This window comes from Alligator mississippiensis, chromosome 6 (genome assembly GCF_030867095.1).
Source record: "Alligator mississippiensis isolate rAllMis1 chromosome 6, rAllMis1, whole genome shotgun sequence".
Taxonomy (NCBI): Eukaryota; Metazoa; Chordata; order Crocodylia; family Alligatoridae; genus Alligator; species Alligator mississippiensis.
The window spans coordinates 87,387,549-87,415,504 of NC_081829.1; the positions used below are offsets into that span (position 1 = coordinate 87,387,549).

A 27,956-nucleotide genomic window follows, 5' to 3' on the forward strand; every position below is an offset into this window, starting at 1 on the left:
CTATATTGGCTCTCAATGTTGGCACAAAGACCATGTGGTAAGATCTCGGGGCTTAGTCTGACAGATGGGAGAGTGCTGCAAAAGCATATAATATTTAATGTGGGGATTAGTTTTGTGTTAAAACTATGCTGTTGTTACTAGTCACTTTTCAGAGACTTACTCAGAGAATATTTACTGTCATTTTATAACAATTTAACATGGCTGGGGAAATTGTTTATTGAGGTGATGTAGCAAGTAAATGTTGAGGTCAAAGTGTTTGACTACAGCTAGCTGAGTCTTTTAGCTGGTAGGCAAGTAGCTGTTCTTTTCAGAAGTACTTAATGTTCTACAACATCTGGCACATCTTTGGTCTGGCTTTGACTGGAAAATGTCCCAGGGCAAAGCTCCAAATTGTGGGCTCTTAAAAGTAATACAATGTACAGATCCTCCTCCTTTTGTCTCCCCTGAACTCCAGTGTGCGGCCCACGTGTTATTTGTATTTTATGGTTCAGGTGCCCTTATACATTGTATTAACTCTTGCACAAAAAGAGCAATTATATTCCAAAGATATGTGCCAGTATCATGCTTTCCCCTGCCTTGGGAGGGCAGCTAAGTAGCTCTTTTGCAGCTGTCTCCAGCTATTACTTTACATGTTCCCTCCAATTTGTTTTCAGGCTGCCCTGAAAACCAAGAGATCTTTACTAGTAATGCTGTGGTTAGATCTGGTACTCATAGGTCTGGTACAGGCCATATCAGTGCATTTGAAGAGGTGGCATAGATATAATTTGTTCATTCAATATCTTGGTGCCCCCAAACTTTGAAAGTGAAATTTTGGCCACATTTGTGTCAATGGAAAAGCTGTTGATTTCAGTGGGGCAGGAGTTCACCCCAGTATTCATGGTGAATAGGAACTGGGCATTATTTTAGGGTTATACCTAGGGTGGGTGCCAAGGCTTGGCTGGAACAAAACAAGTATTGATCTGCAGGAATGTAATAATTTCAGCAATTCTTACATGCTGCTGATGAGTTTCAGAAAACAGTACTTAGGTGGGGCTGGTAGAACAACTACCTACGATTAAGGTTGCACAATGTTTCCCATTACTAGACCTTGCTTTCAATTGCTTATAATTTTGCCTACATTGGAACTGTTCTGGTTGAAGCTCTCCATGCTGGCTGTCTTCCCCTGCCCAAATATTTGCTGCAAAAATGGTTCAACTATTTCCAAAAATGAAGTCACAGAAAAGATCACAGACTTTGGACTAGGTTGAAAGAAAACCTTGTAAGGCTCTCGTGTTGGAGCAAAGGCTTGGAACGTGGTGGATAGGGTTGTCCTGCTACCAGACATGTGACTTTTGCTGGTTTCACGAGGGGAAAAAAAATCAACCTGCCCCCCCCCCAAATCTGGCCAAGTTCAAATGATCTGAAATATCTCAGGTTTCACCTGCTCAGTAGAGACTTCAGTTTGCCAACAAGTATTTTCTGAAGATCCTGGCTGTACTGAGCCTGATCCAGCTTGAGGGTGCAGGGGCTGTACTATTGTACTTCCCTGCAGCTCCCAGTTGTCGTGCTCTCTTGTGCTCTCGATACTCCTGCTGTTGGTGCCCAAACATTGTGGAAGAGGAAGCAGCCTGACTCAAATTTAGAGAGTACAAGAATGAGAAGCCATGTAAGGAGGGGATGCGGGGGTTGTAACAGAAATAGTAGACTGGGACAGGGAAGTCTAGAAACAAGTCTGGGAGTGGAGTAGGAGGGACAGAGCAGATGAAGAGCAAAAGAAGAAGACTGGGATTTGGTGGGAAAGAAGACCAGGACAAGAAGCCTAATGGGTGGGGAGGATGAGACAAAACAGGACTGGTTAACAGCAGAAGGAGTCAGATTTTGGAGACTAGGAACAGGAGGACAGGATTCTACTAAAGTACGAGTAGGATGGGCCCCCGGATTCAGGAATCTCAACATTGGTCAATAAATGTCTGTGCACAGCCTGCGTGTCCCCTTCTGGTACAGAGAACAGCCTCCCATTGCTGACTGTTACACCCTTAATTCAAGGGCCAGAGGATGGTGTAGGGGATCAAAAGGTTTCAGACTTGCCGATCCCATCCTAAGTGGTCATTAAGGTTCCACAGGATGACGTTTTCCATTCTTTTTCTGTACTTAAAAACCCCCCAAACTTAGGGAATTGCATACAGCACTAGCGCAAAAACATACGAAGCTCGCAGTCAAGCATACAAGGAGTTAGGAAATCCCGGAATTCCAGTTGTCCATGCAATCTTGATATGGCCTTTCATGTGTATCCATTATTATACTGTATTTAATTACCTGATCACATCCTAGTTTTCCTATCCTATCCCTCCCTGAAATGGCATGGACATAGAACTATTCTCTGTGGCCACAGAGGATAGGACAGGTACAATGGGCTCAAGAGCTTTCTGATTGTTGGGGTGGTCCAGTGCTGGAACAGATTACCTAGAGCAATTGTGGAATCTCTGTCCCTGGAAATTTTCAAGAGCAGGTTAGACAGACACTTGGCTGGAGTGGTTTAGTCAGTCATTTCAGCCTTGAGCAACCGGCTGGACTAGATGTCTGTGAGGTCCCTCCCAGCTCTCCTGTGATCCTGTGATCCTTCCTCACTCAGTATACAGGAGAGGCAGCGTCCTGAGAATAAATCAGGGTTGGGTAGTGAAGATGCTTATTGACAGGGCATTTGTCTCGAAGGCTGAAAGATGTGTACTGAACGAGACAGAAAACGGTAACTAGAGAAAAGATGGTTAAGTGCTGCTTTCCTGCAGTAATTAATTCCCCCTTCCATAGACTTCCCCTTCCTTGCTGCTAGGCAAGTCATTTAGACCTAGTGCATCATAGATGACCATTAATCATATGTCTGTATTTTCTGGATGCCTCATACCCACTGGAGTCTGATCTGCCGGAAGGCTGAGCACTCACATCTGCAGATGAAATCAAACCGTATGTCCATGTGCTTTGAATATATGAAGTGCTTCTAATCCAAACACCCTGAAAACCCAGTTTCTAGGCATCTCAGTTCAGACACAGCAGGATCTGTGGACACCTTGAATCTTCATCTCTCTGCCTCAGTCTCCCATCTGTGAAATGGGATTATTACTGTCCTCTCATCACATGGGGTGGTAGGGGCAGATCCAGGGGGATGCACTGGTGCACTTGAACCCTCCTTGGATTCCTGCTCCACCCAAAGTTTAAAACCAATTGCCTGGCAGCAGCATTTCTAGCCGGGCCGTGCTGAGGGATGACGGCAACCTCACGTGGAGTTTAGACTGTGGATTGTACCCCATGGCTTGGACGGGGATGATCCTGCCTCAGGCATGGGGTCGCACTAGATGACCTCTGCAGCTCCCTTCCAGCCACACTTCTCTAGGCTCCTCCGACTCCGGGGCTCATTATCATCTACCCCAGCAGTTCCCAATCCATCATACATGCACCTCCACTGGTACGCAGACAACCTGCCAGTGTTATTATGCATTAACAGTTGTATTATAATTCCTTTGTATGACAAAAACTTGCTGATGGTATTTAAGGTTGTATCGTTTTAATTCGGGGGCGTGCAATATCAGAGTCTGGGAACGAATCCCTGCGAAACCCTTCACCCCACCGGTGTTAACGACCCTCTCTTCTTTACAACCCTCTCGGCTTTGCTCCAGGCACCCGGCCCTTGGCTCTGCCACGCTGCTCCTGGTAACAAAGCTCCTATTCCGCAGGCCGCCAGATCCATTTTGCTTTTTCACCCACGAAGCTAGATTTGTTCTGGCCTCCTCCCGCAGGCCCCGAGCTGCTCCTAACACAGCCACTTTCTTTTTTGAACATGAGCACGAACGACGCGTGGCCCCGGAGTCAGGGGCAGTGGGGAGCTCCTGCAAGCGGTCGTGGCAGTGGCAGCACGCGGGGAGCTGTTGCAGGTGGCAGTGGTGGCAGCGAGCGGGTGGCATGGCAGTGGCAGCACGCGGGGAGCTGCTGCAGGCGGTTGTGGTGGTGGTGAGCGGGTGGCATGGCAGTGGCAGCACGCGGGGAGCTGTTGCAGGTGGCAGTGGTGGCAGCGAGCGGGTGGCATGGCAGTGGCAGCACGCGGGGAGCTGTTGCGGGCGGTTGTGGTGGCAGCGAGCGGGTGGCATGGCAGTGGCAGCACGCGGGGAGCTGCTGCAGGCGGTTGTGGTGGTGGTGAGCGGGTGGCATGGCAGTGGCAGCACGCGGGGAGCTGTTGCAGGTGGCAGTGGTGGCAGCGAGCGGGTGGCATGGCAGTGGCAGCACGCGGGGAGCTGTTGCGGGCGGTTGTGGTGGTGGCGAGCGGGTGGCATGGCAGTGGCAGCACGCGGGGAGCTGTTGCGGGCGGTTGTGGTGGCAGCGAGCGGGTGGCATGGCAGTGGCAGCACGCGGGGAGCTGCTGCAGGCGGTTGTGGTGGTGGTGAGCGGGTGGCATGGCAGTGGCAGCACGCGGGGAGCTGTTGCGGGCGGTTGTGGTGGTGGCGAGCGGGTGGCATGGCAGTGGCAGCACGCGGGGAGCTGTTGCGGGCGGTTGTGGTGGTGGCGAGCGGGTGGCATGGCAGTGGCAGCACGCGGGGAGCTGTTGCGGGCGGTTGTGGTGGTGGCGAGCGGGTGGCATGGCAGTGGCAGCACGCGGGGAGCTGTTGCGGGCGGTTGTGGTGGCAGCGAGCGGGTGGCATGGCAGTGGCAGCACGCGGGGAGCTGCTGCAGGCGGTTGTGGTGGTGGTGAGCGGGTGGCATGGCAGTGGCAGCACGCGGGGAGCTGTTGCGGGCGGTTGTGGTGGTGGCGAGCGGGTGGCATGGCAGTGGCAGCACGCGGGGAGCTGTTGCGGGCGGTTGTGGTGGTGGCGAGCGGGTGGCATGGCAGTGGCAGCACGCGGGGAGCTGTTGCGGGCGGTGGCAGCGAGCGGGGATGTCCCGCAGGCGGGGGAGGGAGGCGGCGAGCAGCGCTGACGGGTGACAGGTCGAGCCGTGCCGAGGCAGGACGCAGCGCCGCACGTGCAAGCCCTGCACCTCCCAAGGTGCAATTTTGCCCCCGCCTTGTCAGCGGCGAGGCGAGGCGAGGCGAGGCGGGGCGGGGCGGGGCGGTGTCGCGGGGCGGAGCGGGCCGGGCGGGCGCACAGGCGGGCGGCTCGGGGACGCGGCGGACACGGCGGCGCGATGTTCACCCGCGCCGTGAGCCGGCTGAGCAGGAAGCGGCCGCCGTCAGGTGAGACGGGGCGGCCCCGCGTGCGGCCCCGGCCGGCAAGGCGGCCCCGCGCTGCCGCGGCCGGAGGAAGTGGCAGCGAAAGAGGAAGGGGCCGCGCGCGGGTGTCGGGGCCGTGCTGCCGGGCCGCCCCTCGCCCTCGCTCTGCCCCGCCGTGACAGCTGGGCGGGCGGGCGAGCGGGTGAGCCCGGGGCCGCCTCGCGCCGCGCTGCCCGCCGCCGGGATGCCCTTGGCGGCGGTGCCAGGGTGATGCTCGTGGCACCCGCTCAGTTACGCTGCCTGGGTGCGACCGGTCTGGGGGTGGCTGCTTTTAAATTCGTGTTTAATAGCTTCCAGGACAAACCTGGGTGGAGGGACACACACAGACACTTTTAAACGTGTGTATTTGCCGAGTCCCTGATAGGGATGGCCTCTACCCATGTGGGACTGCCCAGATTACGCCCCTTTTAATGCTTTGCTCTAAATCAGATACCACAAGACGCATAAACTGCCCTTTCTGTGCAGTATAATCCTTCCCGTTTCAGCAGCTGTCCCCAGGAGGAAGGGGATGTCCAGCAGCACATACGGCATCAACAAATGCTAATTCCTTTCTCACTGGCTGTTAGTGGTGGTGAAACACAAACCAAAGGGAACCGCGCTTGATTTTCAGATCCCAAATTGACTTTGCAGAGCTGACATTTAGAAACACCGCCATACATTTGATCTGGAAAGCGCTGAGACATCACAAATAGGGAACCCTACAAGGCCCTTTTTTCAGGCGTGCTCTCAAAGCGTAACTGCGTCTGACCGCAGGACGTCTCACAGCAGAATTTCTTCAGCACAGCAGGATCAGTGGCTCAGGAAAACCAATGTATCGTGTCGTCCTGCGTGAAATAATTAGGATTTAAAAAAAAAAAAAAGAACAAGTGAAGAATCCTAACGAGCAATTTTATTTCTGCCGTGGACAATAAGATTATGATCTTGCACAGGCTTGTTAAAGCCTTGCTGTGAAAAACTGAGTATGGCTTTAATAGAGTTTCTTAAAGGTTTATATAGTGAAGGTTTCCAGAGGTACTACAAAAGCAGAACATCCTTTTAATTTCCTTCCTTATAGTTAAAACTGGACTTCAGTAGCCATCTGTTCTTAGAGACATTCAAAAGAGGATGTTGAGGCTTATAACATTGAAATACCCAAGTGTAGAAAGGACGACCCTCTGTAGAAACAGGATTCTTTAAAACGCTCCTAGAAAAAGTTGGTATATGGGACTGATCGGGTGACAATTGGATACATGGAAAGTAAGGGAATTTTTCTTCTATAGCTACATGGTTATGAACAGTTTCCCATTGTTTTATAACCGTTGGTTATTAGTTCCAGACTGGTGAGTATAACAGGGAAGGCATTCTGGTAATCCTAGGAAAATGCAATATGCTCAGAGCACTTATTTAAAAAAAAGTCAATGCCAGTATTCGCAAATGTTCAGAAAGAACCAGGCCTGATTCAAAAAGTAAAGCTTGGCAAAGGATTTTCTTAATATAGTGTCGCTATTTTGCTTCAGCTGTAGAAACAAAGCAAAAAGGCTCATTATAAGATGCTATCCAGGTACATACGTGACTGGTAAGTTGGCGATGGATCTTCTGTTAGTAAGTTTGCAAAAGAGCAAAAAAAACCCAAAACCCAACACAAGAAAAGGTTTAAAATAGGTGACTGCTTTAACAAGGTTCAGTATTGTGTATGGGTTTGTGCTGTTTTGCATGTTGCCATAAAGCACAATGTAGGAAAGGCTTCTTCCGTGTGTAGATAGTCACTGCGCTTTTGCTTTTAAGTGTCTGTCTAATCTAGGCACACCCGCTTTTAATGAATGTCACTAAGACTTTTTCTCCTTAGTCATTTAGGCATGCTTGAAAATCTCACCTGATTCATTGAATCATGTTCTCATCCTTATTTTTGGAAATATTAAACATGCATTTCTAATATTTGATAGCTTTCTATCTTTTCTGTCTGTCACTGTCCTTTTAAAATAATGCCCAAAGGTATGAGTTGTTACTTTCAAATGAACGTCTCTGATCAGAAGTTTGCCTGAGTATAGGATGTTTGGGGATAAAAGGCGATTGTAAGGTCCATTTCTGACCATTTCATTTGACTTGTTAAATATTTCTGTTACTAAAATTTCATGTAGCTGTTGTTTATATATGAATAGGACATTACTGATTCAGTGGAACTGCTTCTTTGTAAAATGGGAATCTGTGTTGCTTTGGACCCTGATAATATCTAATCTGATAATTAGAAACTTCTTAAATACTACATATGCCTTTTTTATTTATGCAATATTATTGTGTATAGACTAGTAGAGTTTGAATAGGATTCCTCCCTGGTATAATGCTGTAATTACCATAACTGCCTAATCTTTAGCTTTGTACAAACCTCTGGCTGTTGCATGTAATATAAGCAATTGTATTGTGTAGTGAGGGAAATTTCGCTCTAGTAAAGTCTGTACAACTGCATCTTGTATACATATGTGTTTGTTTCCTAGTCTAGCTAAAGAGAGAGTTTTGCGCCAAAGCAAGAAGAATGCACATTTTTATCTATTACTTGTTCAGAAGTAAAAGGCTGCCTTTCTGTAACTCCTGTATTAGTGCATATAATTGTCTGTCGATTTGCAACAGATGCAGAGAACTTCCTCTCTTGCTTTAAAAAAAGCAGCTTATCCCATTTGGTTTGGATAACAGGTATTGGTATTAAGCTCACAGTTTCTAAGTGTAAACTGCAGAGCAGCTTATTGCGAGGCATCCAAGGAAATAAAATTATCTGTATAAATGATGATAAACAGAGGGATAAATAAGGTTTAGCGAGGATGAATCATATAATAAAACATACTGCGCCATTATGTTCTAAAAATAACTTTATTCAAAAGATTTGTATATAGCTTCTGCTGCAGTGGAAGTATGATTTTTTTTTTCTCAAGACATTTGTGAGCTCAGTTGAACTTTACTGGGCAAGGTCTGCACTAAACCTTTTGCCCATTTAAAGACAAAAAGAAGTATTCTCTGTGTGGTGCACAGCCTGCTAGATCAAATGGATTTAAGCAATTGTGTGTAAAGATGAGAGCTGCGATCCTATTGGTGGCAATTCTTATATCAGAAACATGTTTGTGATTGCCAGTTTATTGCGGTAGGGGGAACACATTACATTTCTGTAAAAGGAAACTCGAATGTAATTCTAATATCAGTAGAAATGTTCAGGGCCTGTCTCCTTTCTGCTTTGTACCTTGTGCAGCCTTGTACAATTGTGCGGAAGAGGGGGATTATTTTTGCGTCCCTTACGGATGTTTCTGAAGACCAACTGAAAATGGAGCGTTGTTAGGTTCAGCTCTGTATTGATGCAGGATATATTTACACTGCTGTGGCTGTACTTGAGATGGCTTGAAACTGGGTAGCTTGGTCCTGGTGAGAGTAGTTTAGCACAGGACTCAGCCTAGCGTCACTTAATATCGCAGCTCTGGGGGGGTCTGCTCGGCAGCCCGGGCCGTGCTCCAGTCCTAGCAGGATGCTGTTCTCCCTGGACCGTTTTTTGTCTAAGCTGTATGAGCGTGCAGACCCACCCCTCCATTGCCAGAGTTACTAGACACTAGACACTTGCAGTTCTGCTAGCACTTGAGGAGCGGGATAAGGCAGGGGAAGGCTTTTTTGTTCTCTGCTCGTTCTCAGGGCCGGCAAAGTATTTGTCTGTAGTCTGGGTCCTGGAGAGATCTTAGCAAAACCAAAGCACAGCTCTAGCCTAGGATTCTCATGGCAGTCAAATTTCAACATCCTCTTACATGTGAGTATTTGTGTCTGGCGACCACTTGTCTCTCAAGTTATGTGCTTGTGCTGTCCTTTTTAAAAAAATGATGAGTAACCATCAGAAGTCGCTTAAAGTTTGGCTGGGTAAAGAAGATAGAATCCAACTCTGATCTGTTCCTTGGTAAATTATACTTATAGGGGTCCGATTTTCCGCTGCCCTGTCCTCTGTGCGAAGGAATACTATTTTGTTGCGGTTACATCATCATGCACCCGTGTGCACAGCTGCAAATAACCACGTAACATGAGAGCCAGGCCCAGTCTTTGGTACAAGCGTTTGCATGCTCCAGCCCTGGGTTGCAAAGGCCTAGATCCTCAAAGATCCTGATTTCAGTGTGGGAGGCAGGTGGGTAGATACTTTTGAGGAGGTGCTTTACCAACATTTGTCAGGCTACACAACGTTATGTTTTCTAGAAAGGGAAACTGAGTCGCACAGAAATTAAAGGGTCTTATCTTGGCATCAGAGCTACAGCACCCTAAACTTTCTGATTCCTAAATTTTTATACTACTCCCATTAGACCATGAGTTTTCTCTGGGGAAACTCTTCTTTTTATTCATACGTACAGTATTATAAGTCCCGGGCCCTGCCTGAAGAGCTTACAGTCTAGAGATCGAATCCTGTAGCCTCTTACATGCAGGTTGACAGCGGCATGCATGCAGAAAAAGTTGTAGAAGTGGGATCATAATCAGTTCTAACCGAAGGAGGAGAGACCATAGAAGCAACGGACAGACACGGTTTACACAAAGCATAGTCATGGGCTTACTTGTGTTTTCTAGTGCATGCACAGTGGGTGGTCCACTTGTTTGGTCATTTAAAAATATTTGCATCTTATTTCTCTTAACATTTTACTAATTTGGAACATGAGGTTTGGTCTCCTTCCCTTAAACAATGATAGGGGGAAGGCGTCTGCAGCTGGAGCTCATCTGACCCTTTTGCAGAGTTGTATTTCTCTCATAAAGGGACACTCCTGCAATGACAACTTGTGGCGGGTGGATGAGGTTATTATCTTTTCAGAACAAGACATCCTTTCGATAAGAAAAGAAAATTTGTCCATAGACCTCCAGCAGGCTACAAGCACTTAGCTAAGTAGGCTTTTCTGCAGGATTTGACTCTTGGCGTCTATCGTTCTAGCCATCTGCTGGTGTTTGAGGGCTTTACAAAGTTACTGTACGCCATGCATTATTTTTTTTAGACATCTGCTCTGCTTTTGACTCTGAGTAGAATTCAAATACGTATTGAAGAATCCACATTTCTGAACACTGCTTATTCGGGTGAAACAAAGGGTTTAGTAAAACAAACACGTCAATTTGGTATGAATGAAAGGCCAAACTGCAGACAGAATACAGGCCTAATCCTGTTCATTTTATTTTCATGACTGATCCTGCTGCCGTTCAGTGGTTTACTTAGGTGAAAATCACTTTTACCCAAAAGCTTTCCTGTCTGGCCTAGCAGGCTTGCTCTTTAGAGATGTAGCTTCCAACCCATCTGTATATATTCAGATACTTTCATTAAAGGTTTTACTGATTACAGTGGAGAGTTTTGGCTGTACAAAGAATGTGTAATTGGCCTCACAACTACATTAACGTCCAGTGATCTAAAACAGTGTTTCAGGCCTCATCCTGCATGGTTAAGGCTCCCAAAGACTTGACTGAGGGTTTTGGGTGTGCATCAAGGGAAGTTGCTTTGTGTTTATTTAAAGCTCTTCGGGTCAGCAGTAATGTGCTTGGACTCCTCTCAAGCTGGGAATTGGTAGCCAGCGCAGCTGGCCTTGGCAGCCAGTGGTTTAAAAAACTCATCCCTTGGCACAAGGCAGTCAGTTATGCATTCAGCACTTATGCGGGCTCTTTCTGCCCCGCAGGCTCTGTGACATCTATGAGAGCTCTGGCTAGTAGAGAAGTCCTGGCCAGGATCCTGCACTCCTTATTCAGGCAAAACCCCAGCTGACTTAAGATCGAAGCATCATCAGCCAACGGCGTTCGTGCTCAGAGACTAGAGGAGACTACACCAGCAGACCTCCCAGTCACATGGCTTGATTTTTAGGGGTCATCTTCTGCTAAACAAAGCATCGCTTTTCTTTCCCCCTCCGCTTCTCCCACTCACCTCGGAGAGTGCTCATTTCTAAAGGAAATTTCTACAAGGTAGCTTACCAAGACTGGTTTCATACCACATGGTGGTGATTTCATCACCACGTCGGCGTGGGTGATCTAAAACACCCGATGACTTTGGCCATGCCAGAAGCCACCATGCGGCCCTTTTACAGCTGAGGCCTGGGTAGTTGTGCTTCACATCCATAAGACAAATGGATCCATTGAAAATGATGATAGTAGCCACTTGGAGTTTTGTTGCTACCAAGCAACTTTGACATTTCTTGAAGAAGATACTGAATTTCAGAAGCCCTGTTTGTTTTCAGTTTTACGTCCATTTGTAGGAAAGCAGGTACAATTTAAGAGTGCTATGAATGGTGAGAAAAAAAATGCAGTGCTAACCTTTTATTAATTTTGGTATGTGTCTTTTTCAGAGATAAATGACAATGACGGCAACCCAAGCAGCAGCCACCAGGCCCTAAAAGGAACTGCCAGATGGGCTGCGTCACTGGAGAACCTCCTAGAGGACCCAGAAGGAGTTAAACGATTTAGGGTTGTTATCTTGACTCCTAGCATTTGCATAAACTTTAACCTGTGCTTGAGGCTTTATGTGTATCTGTATTAAAAAAGCTCCATACCAATGGCGGGAGGGTGTTTATTTTTATATGACCGGATTTGTGAACTGACAGAGATGGCAGGATAGTTGAATAGGGGCATTTGCTGGGCTTCTCTGGGGGTGTCCTCTGCCTGCTAGTTTTTCGGGTTGCATTGTCAGGTCGCAGGAATAATTATTTGTTGCACCTTTGTCTGCCATTTGTTTTCTGGTTATAATGCTAGAAGGTCGAAGGATGGAAACATAACAGTGGGCTAAATACCAGGGCAGAAAGAAGCCTGACTTTCTCAAAAATGTAACGTAGCATGCATTCTGGGTGCCTGATCCTGCAGTATGTATTCTTGCACATTGTCCATATTCAGGTGAAGAGTCCCACTGATTGCTATGGAGCTTGAGTAACTTGGTAAGACGTAGCCTCTGCACTGGGGCTCCCTTAGGGCGTTCGACACATTCAGTTCCTGCACTGTGCAGATGAGCCACAAAGCTTTTCCACATTTATTCTACATTTTAGATATTCCATTTTATGTGGAATACCTTTGTGATGGTGCCATAAATTGGCTGAATGGGTGGCATGTTGCTTATTTATGGCACTATTAACAGGTTAGTTGCAGCATAAATATAATGTGCGTCAGGGACCCCAGTGTTGGTTGAGCCCCGGGTGGGAGCAGCAGTCTGCCCATACAGATCATCATAGAGATCCGGCACATGTGTAACGGTGACATGTTAGGTCTTGATCTTGCAAATCGTTTATGCCAGTACATGGTGAGATTATTTGCCTAAATAAGAGCAAGGAAATCTTGCTTAAGTAAAGATTTTCAGAACCTAGTCCTTAGATTGAGAAGAAAATACTGATGAAACAACTCGATTGCTTGGCACTTATTGGACACTTCAAATTTAGAATTATTGATACCAGCATATAATGTTATGCATTATTATTTCTTTTACATTGGAAGATGAAAATTGTGCATGTCAAAACTATAAATATTGTTGCTTTTATACACAATTTTAATATGTCTTTTTCTGTTTTAAAACATGACTATATTCTGTTTAAACACTGCCTAGGGAATTTAAATACATCTTATGCTGTACTTTACATTAAATGAATTTATTGTCACTGACAGTCATTTAGAAACACTTCAATTTTTAGATTTTTGGTTGTTAAAGAAAGTTGTACTGAAAGTAGACTAGAATTAAAAGTAATCTGTGAAGCTCATTAAAACATCTTTTTGCTTCCTGCTAAAAAGTGCATGTATTTTTTTGAATGACGCTTTTAAATTGCTTGAGTAGTTTAGTGGTTGTAAATGTATTCTTTATATTACCTACTGATATAACTTACTGGTAACCCTAGCTAAAGTGTTACATTTTAAAGCACTATTGCTTGCTTATATCCCAGCAACATTTAGGTGATACCAACCCCAAATAGGGGAAAAGCAGGAAGGGAAACAAACGTTTGACATCAAGTCTAACATTTTGCCTGTTTTTCCTTCTCCAGGAATTTTTAAAGAAAGAATTTAGTGAAGAAAATGTTTTGTTCTGGTTAGCATGTGAAGAATTTAAGAAAACACAAGATAAGAAACAGGTATGTCCCTCAGAATAACTTTACCTGTCAAAAAAGATCTCATAGCAGCCTAAGAGAATCTGACAGTTCTTCTACCTAGTTATTCAGCTGTATTTCACAAAGAGGCAAGTAAATATATCGAACAAGTGAATATACATAAATCATTGTAACGAGAGCGGTTTAGAAACCAGAATTGCTGTTACAAAACATTTTTTTCCAGTCCAAATGAAAACAAAACAAAACTGAAAATACCAAATTTCATGTGAAACAAAAATTCCAAAAACTTGTGAGCTGCAGCTACGGAAATGTTTTGTTTCAATAATGATGAATCAGTTCTGTTTTGATAAAGTAAAAAGACGTTTTTGAACGTTGAAACATTGTTACTTGTATTTCATGTAATGATTATACATGCACTATTAAGTATTATACAAATATAGGAAAATATAGACCTCAGTAACTTCATAGAATGCAAACGCTAAAAAAAGATTGAGAGTTGAAATGAGATGCTTGTTCTCATATCAAAGTTAAATTATCTGACATCAGTATGAAACAAGAAACTTGAAATGATTCACCTTAGACTCTTTCCTATTAAGAAGTTTCCTTGAAGATGACATGCTGATACGTATCTGCACTATAGATTTCATTTCGATTTCAATGAGACATTTTTTGATGAGTTCTCATAAAAACTGCCTCTACTACATAGGTCCCACTCTTGCAGGATTCACATGGCCGTAGGGCTTGCAGCTTTAGGAATGGATGATGATGATGATGTGGAGTTCACGCCCGATTTCTATTCGTTACTCTTGAGAATATTTTGACAGTTGACTTGTCAAGTTTGGCAAATTCCAAAGAGTTGGGTGCCAGATTCCTACTGAATTTCAGTGCCGGTGGGCGTTAGTGTCTAACTTCTTTAATCCCCTTTGAACATCCCATGTTTACAATTCTCCTGTGTACACTATGGACATTTTTATATATGCTCTGAGGATGGGGGGCGGGGGAGCCTTTAATTAGAGCGGCTCCAAAAGCCTCTCTAATTAAAGTGCCTAGAGCATCTCGTGTATCAGTGTCCCTGTGCTTCAAAATGGCAGCAGGGGTGCTTTTATCTATAGCTCATCCAACGAGCTTAGTTAAAGTGCCCCCACTGCCATTTTGAAGAGTGGGGATGCTGAAACACAAGACGCAGAGACTGGCTGGAGTGCGCTAATTAGCACACTCCAGCAGACTCAATTAATCACGTCTGCTCTGATGCACTGTATTTACACTGCATTGGTGCAGCCTCCCAGCACAGGTACAAGCACTCTAAAAGCTAAATTTTGGCTTTGTTGGTGGCAGAGCACTCAGGGAGGGGGACTATGCAGATGTAGAATGCAACTGATAGTAAGTATTCTGATGGCTACAAGGAGATTACAGTGGGGTCTAGTCATATCCCCAGCCTCCTGGCCATATCTTTTGGGAGCATAAAATTATCAAGTATTAGAGGGTGTACTCTAGATATTGGTGACAGAGCTTTCACAATGGCTGGACCTAGATTATGCCATTCACTCTCAAAAGACAGCAGTGGGGTCCAACAGGCTGGTCAAAAATTATTGGTTAAAATGGCAGTTTTCAACAAGACAGGGTTTTTTTTGGTGGTAAATGCCTGTTTTCAATTAATATTTTGGATTTTTAACTGAAAAACAGCTACCCAAAATCCAAAACAGTTCAGCTAAGAAACAAACTACTTCAGGTGTTAGCACACCCGTGCATGCACATGTGCATGCACACACATGGTGTATATATTTTGGTATTTGAATTTCTAGAAGAAAAACCTTAAGGGAGGGAAATTCATTGTTCTACTCCAGATCTCAGCATGCTTAGAACTGCATGGGCTCTGTGTCCTTTGGCTTGGCTTCCTCCCAGGAAGGTCCAGGCAACCAGACATGGACACATACATACTCCAACACAGAAATGACCAGCTGGGCTATTTTACCTCTCCAAGAGGGGCAGGGAGAGGTAGTTACATGTATCTTAAATACATGAGAGGTGCTTAGTTACTATCATGGTGCTAGTATAAGAGGGAAACTAGCCCCTTGGTATTACAAATCAGTCCTGGAAGCAATTCAGCTCTTTTAACACAGGGTGCAAACAGAAGTTATATTTGTCACATGTTTGGCCCTTTGAAAGCACTCCACAGCCATGCCCGGCTGTAGAACGCTTTAAAGGTCCCTTATCATGTGACAATTTAACCCTCACTACGTGAGGGTTCAAAGGAAGGTGCTCCAAAGCAAAACACCTTTGTTAACTTGTGTCTGCTCTGGCAGCTAGGCTGCTGCAGCTCAGCCTTGCCCTACTGCTGTCTGCACAATGGGAAAGGGAGAGGAAGGAGCTTGGGCTGGAGTTTGCGCAGCCTGCATTGTGGGGGGTGCATTGGGCTGGAGTTTACGCAGCCTGCATTGCGGGGGGTGGATTGGGCTGGAGTTTGCGCAGCCTGCATTGTGGGGGGTGGATTGGGCTGGAGTTTGGCCAGCCTGCATTGCAGGGGGTGGATCCACCCACCCCCACTCCAGCATAGGCTGGGCAAATCCCACTCCCATCATGCAGAGAGCACTGGAGCTACAAGGGGAGGGCAGGGCTGGGGGAGAGAATCTGCAGATACACAGCTCCTGGGCTGGATCAGCTCCAAATTGGAGCTCAATCCCCCACCCTTCTGACCCAACAGCTAATGTCTGGGTCGGGAGGATTGATCTAACTCATGGTGCTTTCTGTGAAGTTCCATGAATTAGACTGGGGAGCTGCATGTCTGTCAGCACCCACCGAGTACTACTGTGCACAATATCATCTGGCTACTACTATGTGTAAAAAGTAGAGTGTGGTGTCAAGAAATGCTTACTCTCTTCCTCCTCTTTTAAGGCCAGATGCGCCTGGATAGATTACAGTGGCCATTCCCAGGAGCTAGAAAATTCTGTTTCTTAAACAGGTACCACGTTGGATACTAAAAGGGAATTGGAAATGAGAAGTTCTTATGTAGGATTTCATATTTCACTGTGCAATAACAACTCCCTTTTCCTTTATTAAATACCGTAATCAGAGTACTTTTACCTTTACATTGCTATTTTGGGATTGTGTACCCATATACAGGAAATGATAAACATGTGTAAAGATACTGATGCAATGATTCCTCAGATGGATTGCCATGCTGAATGGACAGTGATTAACTGGTTCCCATTTAGCTTCAATTTTTTAGTACTAATCATTAGGTACTATATTCAGTCAATAGTCTAATACTAGCAAAGCTTCAGGAAACTTTCAGAACAGCATATACTTCACAATACATTATGGATTTGCAAGAAGCTTTTACAGCTCTGACTTTTGCATGGCTTTATTTTAGAGTCTTCTACGGGATTAAACAGGAATGTTAAAAATGGAAAATCATTTTCTACAGTTCTTATAATAGCATGGAACTCCTGAAAATGACTTCTGCAGTAATTCACTGTAAGACGATGGTGATGTAGTTAATTTGTCTGCAGTGCTAACAAAGGACCATATTCCAAATACAGCTTTTATAATCCTCTTTTCATTGTAACTGCATTGATAGGATGCTTAAATTCTGAACTGAATTTAACAACAGAACTAAAAATTGTATCTGAGCTTTTGGTCACATAGTTGTTGTCCGGTATGGCCTCCCCTATGGACCAAGCAATCCAAACTACATTTGAGGAAGTGATCAGCCTTACTGTTACTGCTGCCCTCGGCTGACCCAGGGGTGAGGGAAGCTCTAGAGCCACTCCTGAACTACTCCAGCCAAAGGGAGCTCAGCTGGGGACAGTGGCAGCAGCAGTCAGATTCCTCTTCCTTGCTCATTGCCCCAAGCGTTCTCTGCTAGGCTGTGGGGGTACCACCTCTGCAGCTCGAGTTGCTGCTCCCGTGCCTCCTTTACAAAATCCTGGATCCTCATAATCTTACGTTGTTTTATCTAAACTATTGCAGCGTTGTATGTGGGTCCAAGTGGGTTCAGTCCTTTTTTGCAGGTAGCACTGGCATGCTTCTGTTATATCTAGCGCAGGGAAGAGGAGTACCATACAGGAAACATGGCTGGTTACTTGATTGTTCTGAGCAGGACCCAGACAGAAGGCAAAATGATGCTTGAGGAAGCACACAAAGTTACGGCATATAAAGGAACAGTACCACATATAGCAAACAAACAATCACAGTTTCTGTGATACTTATGATTATGGCCTCTTGTATTGACCAGTAGTATATTGCTTGGTTTTCATGAGGCCTGCGTAGTGTCAGGATGACAATTTCATGCATGTGTTCGTAAAATGCTCTAAAATGTTCCTGTTCTTGGCAGTAGTGTAACGACACAGCTGGGGCATAGGGGCGGAGTGATTTCCAGTTGCCACGTTGCAGCCAATTTGATCACAACTGCAGTCATGCAGCTCCCAGCAGCAGCTATTGTTTGTCTACCTCCCAAGGAAGCAACCAGGGCACTTGCCCCAGTTGCCCCTGCCTAGTTATGTCAGTGGTGCTCAGTCACTAATAAGCAAAGGTGCAACCTAAGGTGGTGGGAGGACAGGCTGTCTTTACCTCTTTGGAAGTCCCCTTTGTAGCTGAACTGAAGACTCATGCAGTTTCATTCCTGGTACAGCTTCCCCATTGAGTCTGTCTCTTTATAGTTACACTTCTTTTAATTAGCTAAAGCTACATGTTCAGAGGAAGTACTATATAAGTGCTAGTAGTATTCTCGGGTATAATTACCAGCATTTTCAGCAGCCAGCTTCCACACAGGTTCAAGAAGTCAAAAAACAACAAGCCCTAGCAGTAGTCTACTACACCTCTCCTAGTACCCTAGACATTTTGCAAAATAAAACTTTAAGTATCTCCTTAAACTAGGAAGCTTCTCTGTTCTCTTTGACCCCAATAGGTTAAAAAGTACAGAAAGTATTTTTTTTTTTATCATCAACCTCTAAAACTTAAGTTAAAAACAAAATGAGCAAATGTATGAACCAAGTATGATTTTTAGTGGGTCTCAAAGGAAATGATGTCAGCTTTATATCTGTAGTAGTCAGCTCTGCTGTCACCCATATAGTCCTCAGAATTATGATTCTTACTTAATTAGATCTTTTTTGAATTAAACATAGTCTTGAACATTTTATTAGAATTAGCTGCAGGCATTTGCTTTTTATATGCTTTTAAAGTAAATAAACAATGATCACGTCTACATGAGATGCCTAACTGCGCATTAGACTAACCTAATGTGCAGTAAAGCATCACTGTCTAGACATGCGCAGCAATTAGTGCACAGTATATTAGTCTAATGCTCTGTTTTCTAGTACCTATAAATACAAGTACTAGAAAAATGGCACATGTACTAATGTGCCATACCACACATGTAGATGCTGACCACAAGCAAATTGCTTCCAGTCAGCTTAGGCAGCTCTCCCAGCCACGTGGAGATGGTGGGGGTGAGGGGAGGGCAGGGAGCCTGGATAGCGCACCCCTGCCTCCCCCTGAGCTCAGGGCTAAGCCCCCATTTCCTCTGCCAGCCCAGGGCTGGTACCTAGGGGAGCCTGGAGCTCCCCGTGGCTGCTGCAGAGGGGGAAGAGCAAGGCAGGAGCAGGCTTGGACTTGGCTTCTCCTGTCAGGCTCAAATTGCTTCTGATGGAGGTGCATGTGTAGATGCATACCAGGGAGCACTTTAAAGAGCCTGAATGTTCTGTGTAGAAAATTCAGGTCCATTAAACGCATGTGTAGGTGTGCCCAGTATGTCACTTTGTGTTGCCTCACAATGTTAAAATATTCCTTTCCTTCCAAAATAAACACAGATAGGAAATAATAACTGTCCATCAATGTATGATCCTTTTCAACTATTAGAAACATTTAGCAGTGTGTTTCAGTAAAAAAAAAATAATCCCCTCTCTGAAATGTGCTCTTATAGCACCTTTCGTTCTACAGCACAGATTTTATGCACAGTATTCAGGTATTTCTGCTGTCACCTCAAGTGTAAAATGTGACAATAGTTACAAACTGAGCTTAGCAATACAGCATGCACAATTGTTAACCACCAAAGTTTGGTATCTGATGGGCATCTGGGACTCCTATTCTCCTCATCTGGGAGCCACATATGCTTGAGAACTGAATTCGACCATAGGAAAGGAAATGAAGAAGATAGTGTGTTCAAGTGAAACAGCGAGGGAGATTTCTGTAGACAAAACTCTATTATCCAAACTGGAATCTAGCCAGAGGTTTGGGGGGGTCTAACATACATCTGCTAGTGAAAAGTGCTGTTAGACTTTTTACTGACCACTTGTGAGTAAGATCTTGGTTTTAAGTCTTTAAGACAACCTATGCAGTCATATTGTCTCCTTTATCATGATGCTCAGGTATTGGTTCAGTGCTGACACAGGAAAAAAAAAAGACTGCCATCTACTCAATCACTGACATTGCTTCTTTCCTTCCTGCACATCCCTGGATTTTTTTTTGTGGGTCTCTGAAGGCAACTACTGGTATTGTTGACGTGACATATTCCCTTCCCCTATAGTTTGGACAAAGCTATACTGACTGGTATAAGAATGCTTTTACCATGAGGGTTTATTCTAGTTCAGAAACTGAAATTAGGTAGAGTGGTAGCCTACCTGTATACTGATATGATTATGTCTACCCCAGTATTTATTACGGGGGTGTGAAGCAGGTCGTATTCTATTCAGATTTGGCCCGAATCAGGGGACTGTGATTTGATTCGTTGATTTGGATCACTGTCCGAATTCAATTTGGCCGAATCTGAAGATTCGATCCTGATTCCGAGAATCGGCAATTCGGTCATACACACCTCTTTAAATATTTTTTCTGCATACCTCAAGGTACCAGGCGGCTCATGAACGCTGAGATAGTGGGGCAGATAGAGCATCCCACAGGCATGCAGAGGGCCCCCCACATGCTTGGTGGTAGACCTGGAAATGGACCCGAAGTAATTCCGGTCCACTTCTGGGTCCTCCAGGGAGTGCACTGGGGGGCCCCCTGCGCTTCCCCAGCTTGGCGATTGTCTGCAGGGAGACCCCGGTGGACCTGGAAGTGGACCAGAAGTGCTCTGGTCCACTTCCGGCTCTGCTACTGAGCACGCTGGAGACCCCCCCTGCGCTGCTATAGGACACTCCATCCGCCCCACCATCTCAGTGTTCATGAGCTACCTGGTACCTTGAGGTATGTAGAAAAAACAGTTCAAGATGTGTCTATGTCTGAATCAATTTGGAGGGTTCCAATTGATTCGGAGAGATTAAAGGATCTCCTGATTTGATTCGGATTTGGAGATTCGGCTGCTGAATCGGGCTGAATCTCCACTAAATCAAATCAGCAACCGAAGCTTTGCACAGCCCTAATATTTAAGCTAGTGTAACTTTTCTAGTCATAGTTGGCCAGGGTGATCTAACTGAGGAAGGGTGTTTGTGCTGGAAAGTTTGCAAAACTTTTTTCCATCTATTTAGTTGGTCTTATAAAAGATATCGCATATACCCAAAGAACCTTGCCTGCCTATTCTGAAATGTAAAACATGAAAGTGCCCGAGTGATTTCTTGATGGTCACAAGAGCATGTCTCTTCAGTCCCACTTCCTATCAAAGATGTAATCCTTTGACTTGTGGTTCTGTCAGTTTTGTACCTCATTAAATATGCAACATAGAATAGTTCTGTTACTCAGAGCTAATTATCTTTCAGTGCCTCCTGGTGTGCACTTGCTTCAAGTATGAAAAATTAAAAATTCCAGGATGAGATTTATAACTAAAATGGCTTTAAAAATATATTGTCATGCTGTGCTCATTCTTCTCTTACCTGACTTCTGAGTCACTGGGGGCACCTATACATGTGACGGAGCTCTGCTCCGAGGCACGCTAATTAGCATGCATTGGAACAGACTCAATTAATTGAGTCTGCTGGAACATGCTAACTAGCACACTTCAGCAGTCTCCGCATCACGTGTATTCATCATTCCTGTATTTCAAAATGGCAGTAGGGACGCTTTAACTAAAGCTTATTGAATGAGCTTTAACGTCCCCCCTCCACCATTTTGAAATGCAGGAATGCTGAATACACGTGACGCTGAGGATGCTTTAATTAGAGCAGCTCTCAGAGCCACTCTAATTAAAGCACCCATCCGTCCCCCCTCTCCACCCTAGAGCATGCGTAGAGACACCTGGGGAGTCTTGCATTTGATCTCAGTGGAAGCAGTGGTAGTTAAAGGGCTTTGAAGTTGGAACAGTGCTGCATGAGTGCTTAGTGTTATTGCTGCAGTTGGTGATTTATGAAGAGGTGACTGAAACAGAACATCTGCAGATAGAGATAACGGGTCCAGATAAATTATCTCAAGCTTACCACACCTAACCCATCACAACTGACCACCGTCAGCTCCCGTAGCAGTCAATGAGCATTTCAGAGAATTGGACCTTTCTTCCAACGTGAACTAAATGACGTGCACTTCACTGCTGGATGTAGAATGCCCTCAGAAGTAAGTGCCTCTCTAATTTTTGCTCGGCTGCTTTGTTTGTTAATTTGAACAGTATAAATTGGGAGACAAAATCCCCATCTCTGTATGAGAGAAAGATAAATCTGTACGTAAACCGAACGAATGCTAAACAGAAGGCAGAAGATGGGCTATTCAAATGAACCTGTTGGGGTTCAGTGCCCAAACAGGATCTGGTGACTAATTCCATTAGCCTCCTTGAAAATCTCAAGAACAAATAAAATGACTAACCTGCTACACGCTGTCTTTCTTTTGACTGTATACCATTTATGAGATGGTGCCCATAGTACAGGAATTGGCCCATTACATGTCTCAAAGATGGACTTGGCTTAGATATATATTTCGGGAGCAAATATTAATTTAACCACATATGTCATTTTACAGATGCAAGAAAAAGCTAAAGAGATTTATATGACTTTCCTGTCCAGTAAAGCTTCCTCCCAAGTCAATGTTGAAGGACAGTCCCGTTTGAATGAGACAATATTGGAGACACCTCATCCTCTAATGTTTCAAAAACTCCAGGACCAGGTAAAATTGTTACACACCGTAGAATGTCTTGTGCCAGGTTTTTGTATGTAGCTGATTGAAGCGAGGACAGTGGGTGGAGGGAACTTCGCACTTGGGTAGTTGTATAGTCTCCATCCTGCTAAAGGACACCTCTTCTCTGCTAACACTGGTATGTGCAGGATGTGCACGCAAAATATGGAGTGATGCACGCTAACTACAATTTACTTAGGAGTTGCCTCTTGGTTCCACACTATATCCCTACCTTTTCCGCTGCAGTTGCTTTCTTGGGAAGCTGGCTGCAATTTCCTTCCTTGCTTTTCTTATTGGTAGTTGGGAACCCATCAACTGACTGATTGCATGCCATATCTTTTACTGGATCAGCTGCTGGGAGAGGAGAACAAAGCACCCTTCTTCAGGTCACATTTCTCTCCCAGCCATACAGTTGGTCTGATAAAAGATATGTACTGGATTTATCCATATACAAAATGACCTCCCCCAATAATTAGGTTCTATACGCAGAAAATTTTATACATTTATTGTAATTTTACATGCATGTAAATTTATTTATTTATTGCAAATTTCCATTATGGAATCTAATTATTGGAGGATCATCTTAAATTCATTCTCCCTCTTATCTTTGCTCCACGCAGGCAGGCTCTGTCCCTGCTGCAGCCTGGGGCACTGAGCATGGCTCCAGCCCACCCCATAGAGCAGCACAGAGCCAGCACTGCTGCTACAGGGCTGGGCTGGAGTGTGTGCCATGCTCTAGACTGCAGCGAGGATGAGGACAGAGCCTGCTGGCACAGAGCAAAGGTAAGAAGTGTAGCAGAGGGGGAGAAACAGCACAGGGGGGAGACTGAGGGCAGTAGGGGTTTGAGGCTGTGGGGGAGCATTGGGGTGTTGCAGAGGCAGTAGGGGGACAGGCAGCAGCTTCGGCTGTGGCCCCAACCCAGAGCTGGCTGCTCTCTACCGCCCAATACTTGATTGTAAGGCAAAGGGCTTTTCCCCATGTTACATGGGGGTGAAAAAACCTCATCTTCTGATCGAGTAAATATTGTGTGTGTGTGTGTGTGTGTGTGTAGCCTTACTTACACCTTCTCATATAAAAAAACAAAAACCTTGCTTCTCTGGACCATTATGACTACATTCCTGATTTCATGCCCATATTTTTCTGTGCCTTCACTTGTACAAAGTCACTAGTGCTGATCATTCCATTGAACTCTGGCTCTGGCTTCCTTGTGGTCTCTGGAGTCTGCTTCAGGACTCTTACCCCTGCGTGGTTTCAGCAGCCCTTTGATTCAAAAAGTGACAAAAAGCACCCCCCCCACCCCCTCTTTGCTGTAACCAGCAGGCCTGGACTGTCATAACTATCCCCATAGCTTTGAAAAGGGTTTGGATCTGTTCTTCTAGGACAGATCTAGACTTTTCTAGAGCTTGAGAGGGGTCATTGGTAGCTTCCCATTTCAGCTCACAGCAATGCAAGACTTTGGGCAAATGTTGTAGATAGTTTGGAAGTAGATGTTCTCAATTTTTTTAAACTGCAGTATCGCAGTCAAGGGAATAATGTATTCCTGCCTGCAGCTTGCCAATGAGTATGGGGACTGCCACTGCTTGCTCCTCAGGACTGCTGGATGTTTGCAGTTTCCTAGGTCTTGTATTTATTAAAACCAGCTTTTTTTTGTTAAAATCGTGTTTTTAACTGAGGCACCATCAAACAGCAAAGCATCTCTCGGATATTAAAGTGAATTGAGGAGCAAAAGGTTCAGCTGTCCTTCAGATAGGTTAGCAGTGAAAAGGTCTAACAGCCAATTTTCACGCAAGGAAGAAAATTCTTTTCTGGAAGAATCTGTGTGAATTCAGTGTGAATTCACACAGGAACAGTAAACCAGGTTAGTGTTCAAAGCAGGTGATTATATAGGCATGACAATGCAACTGGAGAAAGCACAGGAGGTTTTAAATATTCTCCCCTTCAGCCAAGGCCTGGGTGAATAGACGGGAACAGCGAAGGAAGCACGTATTAAAAATGTGCACTCGATCAAGCTGCGGTAGAGTCCAATTAATGTGCTACTCAAGAATGTCTGTAAACTTGTTAAACTAAACAAGGACATCTATGGATTGTTGCAGGTTTCCATTGCTTGGAATGAAGCTTTGGTTGGTCCTGCTAGGAAGTCCTCTAGCAGCAACTCTGCCCTTTTGCTTCAATCCTTATTCAGTCACGAGGAGTTTTATAATTCACTCCTGAGGGAAGAATTGGTGGTTTTGCTAGCGTTGTATGTATGAACTATAAGGGGTCATAGCTTGCAAACCACAGGTCAGCTTACGAGACGTAGCTTTTTGAATACAGCTAGGCCATGTCTGCACGTTCAGTTACTGTACTGCAGAGCAAAATATGTAGGCATGCCGCACTTTTCCGGAAGCCACATCTGTGTGGTGCCAGGGGGTACTAAATAAATGCTATGGGCTAACTGGCCTGGCCAAACCTACACGTGAACATGGCCACGCTGCTCCCAGTGTAAGAAGCAACGCTCCTGGAGAAGTGCTGCATACTCAGAAATACCATGTGTTCGCTGTAAGCGTGGCCCTGAGGATTGCAATGAGACGGTTCATGGAGAAAGGCTGTGCGTGAAGTTTGTTTTCCCTGTCGGCACCGGGGCTGCTGTTCACACTGGCTGAAGTGGAACATAAGTGGCTCCTAGAGACCTTGTGATTTTCCAGCTGTTTAACCAAGGAGCTGCATCTACTCTCTCCTAGTATATCTCTTCTCTGCAGGGCTGGCTGGGGAGAGAGAGAGGGGATTCCCTTTCTGCACATAATTACAGCATCTCTGAAATGACGTACAGTTTGCACATTTCCAGACCGTTCCAGATTGGGTTTTGAGCTTAGTAGTATTTGTCTTCTCCAGAAGGTGCTTTGTGGCTGCCCTGTACAAAAGAGATATATTCATCCAAACACTGGTCCATGAAACTCTGATAGGCAATAGCTCGGGGGGGGGACAGGGGGGGCAAGTGGGAGAGGAGGGAGCAAAAACCAACAAAGCCACACAGGTGTTTTTCCATCTAGTTAGATAGTACTGATCACGAAGATCATCCCCAGATAAGAGGTAAAAGGAAAACTTCCATTAGGTAATTTGAGGTAGAAGCCTAGGACCTACATCCAGCCAGCTGTCCTGGGTCAAAACCCTTTTCAGTTCACTCAGCTTTTAAATTATGACATTGAGGTTTTTAATGGTTTAAATCTGAAAACTGAACAGCTGTTACCCCATTAGCACCTGTGTGTTTCATAAATGAACAGGATATTACAGCTCACATGCACACATGTGCTGCTTAAGTGGCACTTGCTTGTGTTCTTTGGTAGCTCGGAAAAGCAAGGGCAGTTAGTTGTGTGTCTATGAACTAGTGAGCCGCAGTTCCACTAACTGTTAGAGATGAGTCCCGTAAAGCTGTGGTTTCAGTCATCCACACATGGAATTTGTAACCCTAGTTCTTGAGGCAGCTGGGAATCTAAAAATTCCTCTTGGAAGATTAGTGATTTTGGGCACTGTAAAATACAGTCAGTCATAAAGTGTGACTCAGAGAGAGTACTCTGCTGAATTCATAGAGGGTGAGGTATGCTTCTGTTTTGTCTCAATTATGGCTTGCAGTTATAGTTTCAGTATGTTGTCTTTTCTCCTCCCCCCCGCCCCCCTTTTATAGTCCAACGTAAATACCATCAGGGCCTAGACAACTGAGAGCAGCAGAGACCTTTTTCCTGTTGTTTTAGTAATATATAAGTGTGTTGTAGGAGTTTGCTTTGAAATGGGTAGGTGGAGCAGGAGAGAAAACACCTGAGGCTGAGTTTCTGCAGCAGGAAACAGAGTCCTGGAAGGAAAAAGAAAAGTGAAAAAGTGGTGGAAAGAGGGAAAACAGATAGCTGCCGTTTCAAAAGAAGCATTTCCTATGAAAGGAAATATTCTTATGATGTATTTTTAATATTGGCATTAGACATACACTTCTTGGATATAGACACCTGAAGCCTCAGTACATACCTATGATGAAATTCTGTCCCCGCTCCAGGCAGTGTCAAAATTTCCATTGGCTTCAGTGGGAACAGGATTTCACCCATCGAGAGAGCAACAATGAGTGTGTGATTAGGCTTTGGCCACTCTAAAGGAGGATTGGCTATGCCAGCTATTTCAATCTGTGATAAACTTGCACTTTGACAGCTTGTCTGTTTGCAGTATTTATTTTAGAGGCTCTTGCTAGTGTCAGTGGTCTGTGTTCATGCCCAGGCTCTGCAGTGATATTCAAGTGCATTTACAGTCAGAAAGGTAACTGCATAAAGGTCCCTTCTTTCCCCACAGCTCTCTTCCCTCTGTTCATTCTGAGTCGGCCTTTCTGCTGCCCTGACGCATGGCATCTTCAGTTTGCAGAGCCACCAGCAATAAAACAGAACCAATTCTGTTGTGGGAGGGAGCTGGGTTATGTCCTGACAATTGTTAAGTAAGTTCCAGCTGCAAAACCTTTGCTGGAGGTGTTGATGTGTGAATCTGACATTCAGATCTCAGGCTGAGTTGGCAGAGCTGGCAGTCGGGTGGCATGCCGTTTGACTCTTAAATTGATCAGATTAGGAAGGGGCAGGACTGTGAAACCACTACCTGTAATACAGCTTGTTCTGCATAATCCCTTGTCAGAGTAGATCAATTCTAATGTCATGCCTTCTCGTCAACGTGTTTTAGTGCTGACAGAACACATCCATTTTACAACTCTCCTACTTTCCTTTCTCCTTTTCTATGAGTCATTGTGTTTTGTCCTCCCCCACCAGATATTCAATCTCATGAAGTACGACAGCTACAGCCGCTTCTTAAAGTCAGACATATATCTAAAACAGAAGAAGTCTGAGGAACAGGACGAGAATTCATCAGAGGCTCAATCTGCAGCAAAAAGAGCATCAAGAATTTACAACACATGATCCAAAGAAGTCTTTTAGGACAAGCAATGAAAAATTAACTCAACTCTCAGGAACAGTCTTTGTGTTTATAACAGTTGCATTTAAAGCTTGAAAAAGCACAACATCCTTTTAAGGGATACTTACCTTTTTAATGGCTTGAATGACTAATTGGTTTTGCATGATAGCTAATACCAAACACCCCTGAAACAACTGTTTCCTAAACTGCAAGGCTGGGGAATTCCTAAGTAGCATGAATTACTTTCTGCATTTCACAAGTTAAAATGCTTTCCAAAACTTGCATTTTTGTGAGGCATCACAAATGTACAACATGGAAAACAGGGTTGCTTTCGCCTTTTGATATTTTTTTACCTTTCCTGCTTATATATTTGTGAATTATTGGAAGCAGATATGGAGTAGCAGTGTAAGTTACTTTCTGGATGAGTCATTCAAAGATGAGTTTACTGATTATCATTGCAGGGCCATATCGTTTAGGGTTAATTCTAATAAAACCCAATTTCTAACCCCCCCCAAGATGTAAGCCTCATTTTTCAAACCTGTTTCTAGGAGAGATATTGAAAGGCTATTTCAAGTTTGTATTTGCCTTTTTGTTGAACTAACAGGAGGATTTCTTTAGTCAGGATTTTCATTACTGAATTTTTCTAATTTCATGACATTTCCCATAACAGACTATCAGCTGCTTTGGAAAATAGAAGCCAATAGCCAGCCAACAGAAACAGTATGTCAAGTTTTTTAGGACAAGCTACAGT

General features: G+C 44.7%; 1 protein-coding gene across 3 annotated transcripts; it reads left to right on the forward strand.

The window, feature by feature from the left end:
• RGS10 (regulator of G protein signaling 10) lies at positions 1-27,715 on the forward strand. Of its 3 annotated transcripts, none has more exons than XM_019485910.2 (5): positions 1-37; positions 11,530-11,648; positions 13,201-13,287; positions 22,141-22,284; positions 27,064-27,715. In XM_019485910.2, exons 1-5 carry the CDS (start codon positions 16-18, stop codon positions 27,208-27,210), a joined length of 519 nt encoding a protein of 172 aa, XP_019341455.1. In that variant the 5' UTR covers positions 1-15; the 3' UTR covers positions 27,211-27,715. The 3 variants fall into 3 exon arrangements, with proteins under 3 accessions (XP_019341455.1, XP_059586062.1, XP_006267273.1); XM_059730079.1 differs by lacking the exon at positions 1-37 and adding an exon at positions 5,107-5,197; XM_006267211.4 differs by lacking the exon at positions 1-37 and adding an exon at positions 5,577-6,469.
• The last annotated feature ends 241 nt before the right edge of the window (positions 27,716-27,956 follow it).